This window comes from Macaca nemestrina, chromosome 9, assembly GCF_043159975.1.
Source record: "Macaca nemestrina isolate mMacNem1 chromosome 9, mMacNem.hap1, whole genome shotgun sequence".
In the NCBI taxonomy this organism is placed as follows: domain Eukaryota; kingdom Metazoa; phylum Chordata; class Mammalia; order Primates; family Cercopithecidae; genus Macaca; species Macaca nemestrina.
Genome location: NC_092133.1, coordinates 143770522 through 143784648, shown reverse-complemented (window position 1 = coordinate 143784648; position 14127 = coordinate 143770522). Strand labels below are relative to the sequence as shown.

The 14127-nt window shown below is 47.5% G+C and overlaps 1 protein-coding gene across 1 annotated transcript in view; it reads right to left on the bottom strand.

The window, feature by feature from the left end:
- LOC105490816 (disco interacting protein 2 homolog C) overlaps positions 1–14127 on the bottom strand; it is a 378821-nt gene that overhangs the window by 158456 nt on the left and 206238 nt on the right. The window contains 1 exon segment of the mRNA XM_011756731.3: positions 9186–9296. Coding sequence (XP_011755033.2) covers positions 9186–9296 — 111 coding nt within the window.

The following is a 14127-nucleotide window of genomic DNA, read 5'->3' as shown; positions in this document are numbered from 1 at the left end:
ACTCACTTCACGGACGACGGCCCCAGTGCGCACCATGCGAACCTGAAGCACGGAGAATGGCCATGCTCCCGACACCCCTGACTGTGGGCAGAGCTCCCCGGCTGCCACCACCGAGGAGGGGGGTCAGCTCTTGTTTTTCAGGAGTGGCCTTTATCAAATGGAGAAAGTTCCCTTCTGTTCCTGATGTGGTAGGAAATTCGTATAAGGACTATTAAATTTCAACAGATGTTTTTCAGTGTCCACTGAGAGGATAAAATAAATGGGTTTTCTGCTTTATTTTTTGTTAATGTGGTGAATTACATTGATTTTTGAATGATGAGCCAAGTGTGCAATGCAAAACTACAGATCATGAGGACAAACTCTAAGTGTTCATGGTATTCTTATCCCTTTTACATATTTCTGGGTTTGATTTAGTAAGAATTTGTTCAAAGCTTCAGCATCTGTATGTCAACAAGAGTGAAAGGTATGAGATTTTGCTTCGCATGCAAACTAACAAGGGAGCCAGCACCAGCCCAATGCACTGACAGAGCCGGGACATTTCCGGGCCAGAAACAAAGGGCTTGTCACACACAGTGGGGCAGCAGGACCGACTCACCCCGTCGATACTCAGGATCACACACAGTGGGGCAACAAGACCCACTCACCCTGTCGATACTCAGGATCACACACAGTGGGGCAGCAAGACCCACTCACCCCGATGATACTCAGGATCACACAGTGGGGCAGCAGGACCCACTCACCCCGTCGATACTCAGGATCACACAGTGGGGCGGCAGGATCCACTCACCCCAACAATACTCAGGATCACACAGTGGTCAGGGTAAAGAACCGCTTACATTTTTCTCTTCTGAGAAAATTTGTTTTTAGCAACCATGGCTCTCAAGGCACTCACTTGCACATTATACATAATACTGCTTGTGGCCAAAGTCACGGTACCTTCCTACTCTTAAATAATTTATCAAGAGTCCTGAAAGGTGAGTATTTTAAAGAGAAAAGAGGTATGTGGCTTACCCCAGGCTAAGGAGTGAGTTAGCCGGACTATTCTTGTGAAATATGCAATTTTTCTAATTAGAAAATCTGAGAACAAGGTATCATTGTGAGTCTGTTATCTCCAGGGAGGAGTGAAATGGGTGCTGAGAAATTGAGGGAGCCTCGGAACGGGAATCTCACAACCTCAAATGGGGAGACCGGCAAATGAGAAAGCAGTCGCTCTGATTCACGGACGTTTCGGAAAGATTCACATCCACTCCGTGCTGCGTTTGAGTGACTTTTCTTCTTGTGACGTGGACCCGACAGAAGAGAGGTCCCACGTAGACACTCGGCATTTGTGAGGGTCTGGCACCGTGACTCACTGCTACAGATTTAACATGTTTATGTATAAATTACAATGGCTCAACTGTATAAAAACTGATAGCAGTTACAGATCAATTCCCTCACTTCTCACTTGGGCCACACTTCCTGTTTCTGCAAGAACATATGGCTTGGCTGGAAGACACGATGTTGACATTGAAAAGAAAAAGGACCCTGTATAAAAACGATGCAGAGAATTCTTCTTAAAGGCCACTGGGACACACACTGTGTTGGTGACCAGCTGTCTACCGGCGGCAGCGAGAGACAGAGCTCCACGCGTGAGCAGCCACAGCTCCCGTGACCCACACCAAGACCCCCAGGGTGACGACAGGCCAACCAGCAGCCTTGGAAGGTACACTTCCTTCCCAAAATAGCTTCCCGAGAGACAACAGTGATAATTGCAGGCATTTCTATGACTGGTCTGGAACAAAGAAACCATTCACCTCCAACAAGGAACACGTCTTGTTTCAACTGAGGCGAATGAAAAAATTAAGGAAACAGCACAAAAGCCAGGCAGTTCTGTCACCTATGCACACACGGGTATGTACACGTATGTCATACACACACGGATACGTACACATACGTATGTGCACACATCTATGTATATGTCCGCATGTGTGGGTATAAAATATACTGTCTACGCCTCAATAACGGCATCGTCTAAATTCAGCCGGCAACCTCCTCAGGGCCAGGGCGGGAGCCTGGAAGCCCATCTCCGCAGCACCCTGGGCTCCCCAGCCCCTGCCTGTGGGCGGTGACTGGGAAGCAAGAAACCCTCCCAGTCCTGTTCCTTCTACACCACATCCAGAACAGGCGTACACCCGGTGTAGAAAGCTCCCAAGGCCTGAGCAGATCATTCAAATCTAATTCAGACTGACCTAATCTCCGCAGTGCAGTCCTACAAACAGATTTTCAAAAAGTTACCAAACCACTACCTCAAACCTCATGCTTTCTCTGCTTCCAAAGAGGACATGGGACTGGCCACCATACGGCCACCAAAACACACATAGGATATTATCCTATTGCCCTTCAGTGCCCAGAAGAATCACGTGGTCTCTCGCGGTAAAAATAAAACCACAACCACCACAACCCAGCTTTTCAAGTTGCAGGGAGTTTTACAGCCTCTTTCTATGTCGTCTTCCTTTTTGCCCCAAACTGGATATTCTTTTTACTTTCTCCTTATTTCCTGAATATAATTTGATCAATACAATTAAAGTGCTTGTGTTAGAAGCAATTTTACTTTAAAAGAATTGAAAGAACTACATCAAAATATTAAGAGTAGCCATTTCAGAACGACAAGAGAACGATATATTGTTTTTTGTTCATTCTTTTCAACATTTGCAAAGGTTTTTGCCTTGAGTGTAGTCACTTTTGCAATCAGAGGTTACAGTGCTTGATGGGATGAGGCCATGAAGCACACACACCACCGAGTTTCTAACACAGAGCAATCTATGGGGAAGGAAGGAGATACAGGAAGGGTTCATCTGAAAGCAGTGCAGGTGTTTTTTTCACAAAGGCAAAAGACATTTTTAAAAGTGTTTGCACCATACACAAGTCTGCTAAATTTGGTCAAAAAACAGAACACAGTAACAGAAGAACACTTCAGCCCACAAGGAGACCAGCACACCCAGCTCGAGGCCACTCCAGACGAGTGGAGGATCCCGCAGGATCAGGTAACACGAGCAGGAGGGAAACGTGGGGACCACAGAGACGTCAGACTGTAGACTGCACAGCAAGGGACAGCAACACAAACTAGTGGAGTAATTAAAAACTATTATAAAAAGATGTCTACATTCTATTTTAACCTGAAATCAGTGGCACGGTGACACTTCAAAACATCTATAAACAGCACCGCTGAAGATTCAGACTCTACACTGAACAATGTTAAGACGAGTAACAATAACAGGATAGCCTCCCCAGCGGGTCACAGGGAGTCCTGGCTAGTCTGAGGGCCGGGTGCAAGGAAGGGGGCAGTGTTGGATGAACACACAGTGCTGGAAAGGGTATGAGCTGAGAACAAAGACGTTTACAAAGCTCTGCATAAAACCCAGATTATTCTGAGAAGAGCTCATAAGATGAAGAACTTTTAGGAAAATATAACATGGGTAAACAGGTTGCTACAAAACAAATATTCCCTCGAAAACACAACATCCTTTTCACAAAATGAGCCGATAGATGAAATCCAGCACCTGTGCAGCATCAGAAATCCATGAAAGCATCTGATCAAGTGTCCTCCAAAGCCTTAATTACAAATGCCCTGAATACAGTTTTACCCAGCCACGTCAATTGAGACACCAGATGAGAGGTCATGGACTGGAAACCATGAGAAACAGAAATATCCCAGGTAAAGGTACCAGGCAGGATTGCAGAGGAGTCAACAGATATGTGCGCGGACGTCATGAGAGTAACAAGATTTGCTGGTCATGCTGGACACACAGTGTCACGGACTCCAGCAAATGCCTAAAATGCAAATACTTAAAAAGACAGGAGAAAATCATCTGGAAACTCAGCAGTTAGGACAGAAGGCAGTGACTTTTTAGTATTTCTAAGTATCTTTGAGGATGAGCACCAAAAGTGGTCAAGGATATTTCCACCTACAGAGAGGCCGGGAAGTAACCAGTATACATGTGCCATGGTGGTTTGCTGCACTCATCAACCTGTCATCTACATTAGGCATTTCTCCTAATGCTATCCCTCCTCTAGGCCCCCGTGTGTGATGTTCCCGTGTCCATATGTTCTCATTGTTCAACTCCCATTTATGAGTAAGAACATGTGGTGTTTAGTTTTCTGTTCTTGTATTAGTTGGCTGAGAATGATGGCTTCCTGCTTCATCCATGTCCCTGAAAAGGACATGAACTCACCCTTTTTTATGGCTGCATAGTATTCCATGGTGTATATATGCCATGTTTTCTTTATCCAGTCTATCATTGATGGGTATTTGGGTTGGTTCCAAGTCTTTGCTATTGTGAACAGTGCCGCAATAAATATACATGTGCATGTGTCTTTATAGTAGCATGATTTATAATCCTTTGGATATATACCCAGTAATGGGATGGCTGCGTCAAATGGTATTTCTGGTTCTAGATCCTTGAGGAATTGCCACACTGTCTTCCACAATGGTTGAACTAGTTTACAGTCCCACCAATGGTGTTTCTCCACATCCTCTCCAGCATCTGTTGTTTCCTGACTTTTTAGTGATCACCATTCTAACTGGCATGAGACGGTATCTCATTGGGGTTTTAATTTGCATTTCTCTAACAACTAGTGATGAGCTTTTTTTCGTATGTTTATTGGCCGCATGTCTTCTTTTGAGAAGTGTCTGTTCACATCCTTCATCAACTTCTTGATGGGGTTGTTTTCTTCTTGTAAATGTGTTTAAGTTCTTTGTAGATTCTGGATATTAGCCCTTTGTCAGACGGATGGATTGCAAAAAATTTTTCCCATTTTGTAGGGTGCCTATTAACTCTGAGGGTGGTTTCCTTTGCCGTGCAGAAGCGCTTTAAGTGCTTTAGTTTAGATCCCATTTGTCAATTTTGGCTTTTGCTGCCATTGCTTTTGGTGTTTTAGTCATGAAGTCTTTGGCCACGCCTTTGTCCTGAATGGTATTGCCTAGGTTTTCTTCTAGGGTTTTTATGGTTTTAGGTCTTCTAAGTCTTTAATCCAACTTAATTTTTGTATAAGGTGTACAGAAGGCATCAAGTTTCAGTTTCTGCATATGGCTAGCCTGTTTTCCCAACACCATTTATTAAATAGGCAATCCTTTCCCCCATTGCTTTTGTCAGCTTTGTCAAAGATCAGATGGTTATAGATGTGTGGTGTTATTTCTGAGGCATTTCTTCTCTTTCATTGGTCTATATATCTGTTTTGGTACCAGTACCAAAGCATGTTGCATTTCAGTATCATGCCATTTTGGTTACTGTAGCCTTGTCAGTACTCTTTCAAGTCAGGTAGCATGAGGCCTCCAGCTTTGTTCTTTTTGCTTAGGATTGTCTTGGCTATGCGGGCTTTTTTTGGTTCCATATGAAATTTAAAGTAGTTTTTCCCAATTCTGTGAAGAAAATCAATGGTAGCTCGATGGGGATAGCATTCAATCTATAAATTACTTTGGGCAATATGGCCATTTTCATATCGATTCTTCCTATCCATGAGCATGGAATGTTTTTTCATTTGTTTACGTCCTCTCATTTCTTTGAGCAGTGGTTTTGTAGTTCTCCTTAAAGAAGTCCTTCACATCCCTTGTAAGTTGGATTCCTAGGTATTTTATTCTTTGAAGCAATTCTGAATGGGAGTTCACTCATGATTTGGCTCTCTGTTGTTGGTGTATAGGAATGCTTGTGATTTTTGCACATTGATTTTTGTATCCTGAGACTTTGCTGAAGTTGCTTATCAGCTTAAGGAGATTTTAGGCTGAGATGATGGAGTTTTCCAAATATAAAATCATGTCATCTCTAAACAGAAACAGTTTGACTTCCTCTCTTCCTATTTGAATACCCTTTCTTTCTCTTGCCTGACTGCCATGGCCAGAATTTCCAATACTACCTTGAATAGGAGTGGTGAAAGAGGGCATCCTTGTCTTATGCCAGTTTTCAAAGGGAATGCTTCCACTTTTTGCCCATCCAGTATGATACGGACATCAAGGTCACCCTGATTTCCTCTCATGTTCCTCCTTGTTAACCCAACATTCAGGTCTTACTGCTATTATCTTGTGAGCATTTCTCAAATCTCACTGATACTGAATTTTTGTTGTTGTTTTTTTTTTTTTTGGAGACACAGTCTCACTCTGTCGCCCAGGCTAGAGTGCAGTGGTGTGATCTCGGGTCACTGCAACCTCCGCCTCCTGGGTTCAAGAAATTCTCCTGCCTCAGCCTCTGGAGTAGCTGGAATTACAGGCATGAGCCACCACACGCCCGGCTAATTTTGTACTTTCCGTAGACATGAGGTTTCGCCATATTGGCCAGACTGGTCTCAAACTCCTGACCTCAGGTGATCAACCTGCCTCGGTCTCCAAAAGTGCTGGAATTACAGGCATGAGCCACAGCGCCCAGCCCCGACATATCTCTTAAGTACACATCAGTTTCAGGCATTCAGGGATGTTCAGACTCCCCCACTTTCAAGCCCAGGCTCCATGCTGCTGCTAACGTGATCTTCAAGCCCTGACTGGCCCTTTGCCTAAAATCTTCAAGTGGTTCCCCCATCATCTTCAGGACGAAGTCCAAATTTCCCAGCATGATGCTCAAGATGCTATAACCGGCCCCTCCTACCTGACTTCTTTGCCTTCCCCAAACGTGTCATGCTCCCTCATCTTCCTTCAAAATATAGAAGCCAGGCAATATTTCAGGTGCATGGCCCACACAAATGAACAAAACAGAGATCCTGGCCTGTGTGGACCTCATATTCTTACGGGAGAAGGTGAGAGGTAGGGAGGTGGATGGTGGAAGAATGGCTGAGTAATTGGGTAAATGGATAAGATGTCTGATGATGGATGGATGGTGGACATAAATGGGTGATTGATAGGTAAGTAGATGATTGGTGAATGCGTAGACAGAGAGGTTGATAAATGGATGACTGACAGGTAGATAAATAACGAATACACAGATATGCAGACAGATGGACAGTGTGTCATGTGGTTATAACGGCAGTGGAGACATGAGTCAGGATGGGGAACGGGAGGGATTGTGTATGAAGAGGTGCCGTATTTCACAATTTTACAGAAACAGCAGAAATGAACCATACTTCTCATGTTGGGTCTGGCTTCCCCTCCAGGGCAGAGCCTGCAGTCTCTGAGCTGAAGCGTCGGTCTCCTCCACCCACCCTCCCACTCTCAGCCACCCCCCCGCCCTGTGCCTCTCTCCCCCACGCCTTCCTGCCTTTGAAGAGGTGAGGTAAGGTGCACGGGTGAACAGAAAACGCGCCCGAAGCCAAGAGATCACCATCTCCTGCTACACCCACCTCTCTCAGGCTTTTATCGAGAGAGAGGAGTGTGAGATAACCACAACCCGCCACACTTATCTCGTGGAGTAGCTGGGATTGTGAAGATGGCACGATCCGAAGGTAAACACAGGGTTCATCAACCCCACCGCAGCATCGTGGAGAGAGAATGTAGGAAACAGATGCAATGGTGACTGATGTGGATCTTCCTCTCCTGTGTGGTAAGATGTCAGGCCAAAGCTGGGCTTGCATCCTCCTGCGAGGAGTGGCCCCGTGTGATCGTCAGCCATCGGGCAGCCTCCCTGAATTTGTTTCCTCATCTATGAAATGGAAGACAGACCCACACTGGCTTCCGTGAGAACTGAAGCGACGTGAACTCATGCCTGCGTGCACGTCTGGGTGTGTTGCGTTCACAGACAGGGCGCCTGCACAGCAGCATTGACACATGGTGAGGAAAGCGTTCACCGCAGACTGACAGCACGCGGGCACCTCCACACTCCCGAACTCGACAGGGGCCTCCGAGACACCCACGTGAGTAAGACAAGATGTCAATGTGTGTCAGGGCTTAAGACCGCTGTGAAACAACGGAGGTTGGATTTGGGAGCAAATCCTCCTTCGTTTCATCCCTACACGTTTTCCTGGGGTCAAAGCCTCCTTGGAGAAGGCAGCAGGGGCACCGTGGAGGCGGCACCGGCTTTTCATTCAGGCTCTCAGGTGTGTCCTTCTCGTTTGCACGGGTGACAGTCCCCGAGGCCATAAAACCTCTCTAGAAAGAAGAGCAGAGCCAGGAGACCAGACGGCGACTGAGGAGGATGCAGAAGCGGCTGATCACACAAGCCTGTGTGGACCGAGATTCGTTACAGCACAGCTGAGACTCACAGCCTTTCCTCCACCACCGGGTGAGTTCCCAGACTCACAGCCTTTCCTCCACCACCGGGTGAGTTCCGTCATCCCTTAGACTCCGTTTTTTCTTCTGACACAGGAGACAACAGCCACAACTTCACCTGCTTATCATGGAAGCTCCATGTGAGAACGACGTGAGAACGCCAGTGAAGGGCATTTGATAAACAAAGGGATTCACGCATCGGGTCCATCACCAGCGACCCACCCCTGCCCTCACTGCGGCCCTGGGAACTACACAAGAATTCACAGGTAATTTTCTTTTAAAGAAGCAACTTTAACCTACATGTTGGAAAAACTCTTTCAGAGTAATTCAGACATCAATCACAGCCAGAGTTTTTGTTTCTGTGATGGAGTTTTGCCCTGTCTCCCCGACTGGGTTGGGGTACAGTAGCGTGATCTCGGCTCACTGCAACCTCCGCCTCCCAGGTTCAAGCATTTCTCCTGCCTCAGCCTGCTGAGTAGCTGGAACTGCAGGTGCCCGCCACCATGCCTGACAGCCTGAGTTTTCTGTTACTAAGTTAATGAAATTTCAACTGGCCAAGCCCAGGTGGCAGTGGCAACTCAGTCTCCAGACAGCCCTGTGCAGACGACATCATAAAACACGGAGGAACAACAAACAGGAAACACATGACAATGTGTGGTTTTCATTTCTGGTTAGAAAAGTAGACCTGGAAAACAAATCACTGAGGGTAAGGAGAAGAAAAAACTTGCTAGCAACCACAATTAAAAAGTTACTTAACAGTGATGCCTAAAAATGAGAAAAATTTGGCACGAGATTATAATCTTTTCAATTAGTGTGAAATTCTGAATGGTAGACAACGTGGGCTTGTAAACCACGTGAACAGCTATGTACCAGACACTGGGGTCTCCCAGCAGGGTGTGTATGCACAGAAAGCTGGAGGCCCACACCCACCATGCTTCTGCCTCGCCCAGTGGCTGGGCACAGGCACCCTCCTGACACAGGCAGCAGATGGACGTATTGCCACACCCCACCCCGCGCTTACCTGACCGATAGCGCTCATCTCGTGACCCTGAAGACCTTCGGCGGTGGTAGCGAGAGGCAGAGGAAGGAGTGACAGGAGCCCGGCGTTCTTGCGGCAAAGCTTGGTCCACCCCTGGATTTCAGGGAAGAGGGAAGAGGGAATAGTGAAGAGTGAGGCGTGGCTGTGCTCAGCGGACTCCAGCAAATCATTCCCTCCATCCCCACAGCAAAGCCAGAGTTACCCATGGGACTGGGCATGGCGGCACCTCAGAGCCCACAGGCAGGAGGGCCAGGACTGCGGGGGAAGCTCTCCCACAGCCGGGGAGACCCCTCCTGCCTGGACGCCACCACGGCCCCTCTCACAGCACAAGGGTCCACTGACAGGCAGGGAGACACACAAACTCAGCCACAGGTAGCAACTGAATTCCTGGGAGTTAGAGAAACAGGGCCCAAGACACAGACTCAAGTTACGACCTTTCATATTGTAAATATACAGAATGGGCTGTATAAGTTCTTAAGAAAATTTAAAACTTAATTATTAAAGCAATTTTTAAAATAAATCTTACAGGATAATTTAACAGTACAATTCAGGTAACCAGGACATACCACGAACGTCCAGCTTTGCTCATTCCAGATTACTCTCTGGAAACTCACTCCATTTGGAAACTCACTCCATTTGATGCCAAGTGGTTTAATAGATTATATTCGACTATGAATTACAATTATTTGATGAATTACCAAAAAACGTTAATGTGGTCAGATAAAAACAATTTAATAGTATTGGTCAAAACACTGACATGAATCCACCTGTCACGGTATTGGTTATACTCGGGTAATAACAGGGTGGCAAGGAACACAACTAGATGAAACGAAGCCCCCCCAAAGGAAGGACATCATTATCACGGTTCCACGAAGAACTGCTCTGATACCACAGGGAAAAAGTCATCCCCACAGTTCTGTGAACGGCTCTGATACCATAGAAAGGACGTCATCCTCACATTCCGTCAAGAACTGCTCTGAGTCCACAGGAAGGATGTCATCGTCACAGTTCCGGGAAGAACTGCTCTGAGACTGAGCACCAATCACTAACAGATGCTTCTTCAGAAATGAATCAGTAATATTTGATTGAAAATAAACCAGAAATAAAGCTTTAAGTTAACAAAAGAAATATTTAGTCCCTGGTTTTCCACTATGGGCTCTTATGACAGCTGTCGAGTCAATCTGTGGGCTTCATGTTCCTCTCACTCCGGTGGTTTCTGCACACCAGCTTTTCATGGTGTGTGTGCAGACCCTATGTATCAGGCTGGCGAGTTCAGAACTAAATGAAGCACAGCTCCACACCCCGTCACCGCTCCCCCACCCTGTCATTTGGTTAAGTCTCATGTGCTCTTCTTTCAGCAGCATCCAAATCACCATCAGTTCCTGAGGAACAAACTGCTGCTACCAACCTCTTGCAATCATCATCTACAAATGATCCTTTAAAAATGATCTTCAATTACCTTTTTATCAAACAGATGCATTTAAGGATTTAGGAAATCAGAGTGTTATCAAGTCTCACATGAAAAATAGTAGTTACCTGGCACTTACGTTCATAAACACGGACTTACCACACAACTTCCCGAATTGTCCTTTAGACACCACCCCTTACAACACTGTGGTCATCACGTCAGGGTCTGCAGCGTGCTATAAATACCATCCTATCTTATGCTTTTCAGTGATTCTGGAGTTAATACTTTTTATCTATTTTCCATTATCCTGGCTTTCGATGTACCTATTGCCAACCCTTTCACAGTTCTTCCGCAGAACTGAACAACTCTCTCCCACACTTTCTCGCCCACAATCACTGACAACCTGGTGAGAATCTCTGATTTTCCTGGAAATTCTCTTGGAGCCCCGCCCTGATCCCCAACGTGCTACTGTCACTGGGTGCCTTTCTTCCCGCTGGCCGTGCTGCTCACTATGTTGGTCACTCGTTCTCAGCCCCTCGACGCCCCTCCTCTCCCATCCTAAAGGAACACCTTGATTGCTTCAGAAACGGTGGACGAGAAGGAACACTTGGGGGTCCCGCGTGTCCGAAAGTGCTTCTCTCTCTACCCCAGTGAGACTGGGTCTTTCCCCTAGATATGGACTTCTAGGTGAAAGTTACTTCTATTCATTGCCTTTCATTTCCATTATTGGTGAGAAGTTAAACATCATTCTGATGCTATAATCTTTATGTAATATCCATTCCTTTCTCTTCTTTGATAATTTTTTTCATTCCCACTGGAGGATCTGCAAGCCAGGTTGTAATACCCATTCCTTTCTTTCCTCCCTCGATAATCTTTTTGCTGCATACCAGGTTTTTCTTCTCATAGGGGCACACGACCAAATCTCTCCCCCAGGAGGGCTTCATCAGGGCTGTTTCATTAGCCTGAAGAGTCCTCTCCTCTCCTGTTTCATAACCAAACACAGGCACATTCATCCCTCTGGGCTGGGCTGTTTCCTCCACGTGTGCTCTGACCTGGGGCCTGTTTTCAGTACCACCCCCAAATCTGGAGCCTCCCTGGTTTAATTTCTCCAGATAACACACATGGCTGGGAAGGGGGGGAAGGGGGGGAAGGGAGGGAGGGGGGGAAGGGGGGGAAGGGAGGGAGGGGGGGAAGGGGGGGAGGGAGGGAAGGTGGGAAGGGGGGAGGGGGGGAGGGAAGGGGAGGAAGGGGGGAAGGGGAGGAAGGGGGGAAGGGGAGGAAGGGGAGGAAGGGGGGAAGGGGGGGAAGGGGGGAAGGGAGGGAGGGAAGAGGGGGAAGGGAGGGAGGGAAGAGGGGGAAGGGAGGGAGGGAAGAGGGGGAAGGGAGGGAAGGGGAGGAAGGGGGGAAGGGAGGGAGGGAAGAGGGGGAGAGGTGGCCGCCTGCTTCCTGGACACCGTTCTCTGGGCTCCACGTGTACAGCACCACGGCTGTCCCGTGTGTCTCCATCTTGGCTTTCTCCATTTTGCTAAATGATGAACCACAAATTCCTCTACTTGACTTCTCTTGTGCTGTCGACTTAGTCACTGACATCTTAGCAGAGTTTGGAGAAAGAGATAAATGCACACTTCCAAGTTGCCAAGTGTAACCAGTGGCCGGACGTTTTTAATGCTTCACCTTCAATCTCAATATCGCACCTATCCAGTCCATGCAAACGTGCTTCTTAGGATTACCTCCAACCCTAACCACCTCTTGGTGCCCACGGATGACGGTGTACGTAGTTCTAGGCTGCTGCTCGGCTTCTCACAGGCCTTGTGTGTCTGATCTCAGAAAGCTACTTTTGCATACCAACCTTGTGAATATCTCCTCTCATAGGTGGAAATGCAGAGTTTGCAACAAAAGTTTGAAAACAAATGAATAAAACGGAAGACTAGCTTCTACAGGTTGCAATAAGACAGCAAAAGAAACAAGTATGAACATGCACGTTTCCTTCATTCATTTTCCTCTAACGTCATCCCAAATGAGGCTGCAGGTGGCTTAATGGTGTGCTCTGGGAAGAAGAAAGCCACAATTGAATAGGCGTCGCTCAACTGGATTCTGTCCTGTGACCGCACAGGACCCAGGGGCGTCCCCACTGCCCCCATCACAGGGAAACCAAGCACGGCTGCTGGAACGGACGCCTCTTGGTAGCACGAACACGAATGATCACTAAGATGCACGACCACAGCATAGTGCTCTGCGCTGCCGAGAGCTCACGTTCATAGTCACCTTCGGTTTGGGGAACTGTGGTTGAAAACCAGCTCTCAGGCGCGTCACAAAGACTGGAAGCCTCTTGACAGAAGGCGTGATCAGGGGAGAGGCTGGCGTGGTCCCTGGGAAGGGGGCGGCCGCCAACACCACAGCGGCCTCCACAGGCTGGGGGCCCGGCAACATGGACACGATGCAGTTACTCAGGATGTTAAACGCACTAGAAAAAACGTCTACTGTATTTCTAAACTTCTCAATTTCCACTGATTTCTAAATTCAGATAAATACACTGAAAATCTTGATTTTCAACATATTTTTAAAAGAAATCATCACAAATGTGCGGAGAAAAACAAATTTTAAAAGTATGTAGGATTTAAAGATGAGAAGGCCTTACTCCAAATTCCCATCTTATTCTCAACTAATCCCCTGTCCCAGCATGCTGGGGGTGTAGATATATCCAAATTCCCGTCTTATTTTCACTCATCCCATGTCCGGGAGTGCTGGAGCTGCAGACACATCCGAATTCCCATCTTATTCTCACTCATCCCGTGTCCGGGCATGCTGGGGTTGCAGACGCATCTGTCTCTATGGCTGACCTCAGCTCCCGGGGGGGGGAGGGGAGGGGAGGGGGGGGGAGGGGAGGGGAGGGGAGGGGAGGGGAGGGGAGGGAGGGAGAGGGGAGGGGAGGGAGGGAGGGAGGGAGGGAGGGGGAGGGGAGGGGAGGGAGGGAGGGAGGGGGAGGGGAGGGAGAGGGGAGGGAGGGAGGGAGAGGGGAGGGAGGGAGGGGGAGGGGAGGGAGAGGGGAGGGGAGGGGAGAGGGAGGGGAGGGCCAACAGGCTTCTCCTGGCCTCTTTCCCGGACACCCAAGGGCAAGCACGCCGGCCTCCACAGGAGCGTCCTGCACAAGAAGCCTGCCCTGGGCCCTTCGTGGAACTGCAGGGGACTTTTCTGTATTTCAGGTCTGTCCCAAAGCAGTTTCTGAATTCTCTCCAGGCCTCCATTACATGCTCTTGTTCATATCGCAGAACTTGTTTTTTAAAATAAGTGCAATCAAGGACTTTGCCAGAAAGCAAACAAGACAACTGTTGTAAACACACAGGTAAGAAATTTAATAATTTTCTTTGTATTTACTCAGATGGGAACACCATACAATGGAAAGACTGAAATTCCATCCTAAGCACCTGACACCTGCCCGCCCCAACCCTGTGAATTCTCACACTGTCCTTTGTTGTTTTTTTAGATGGAGTCTTGCTCTGTCGCCAGGCTGGAGGG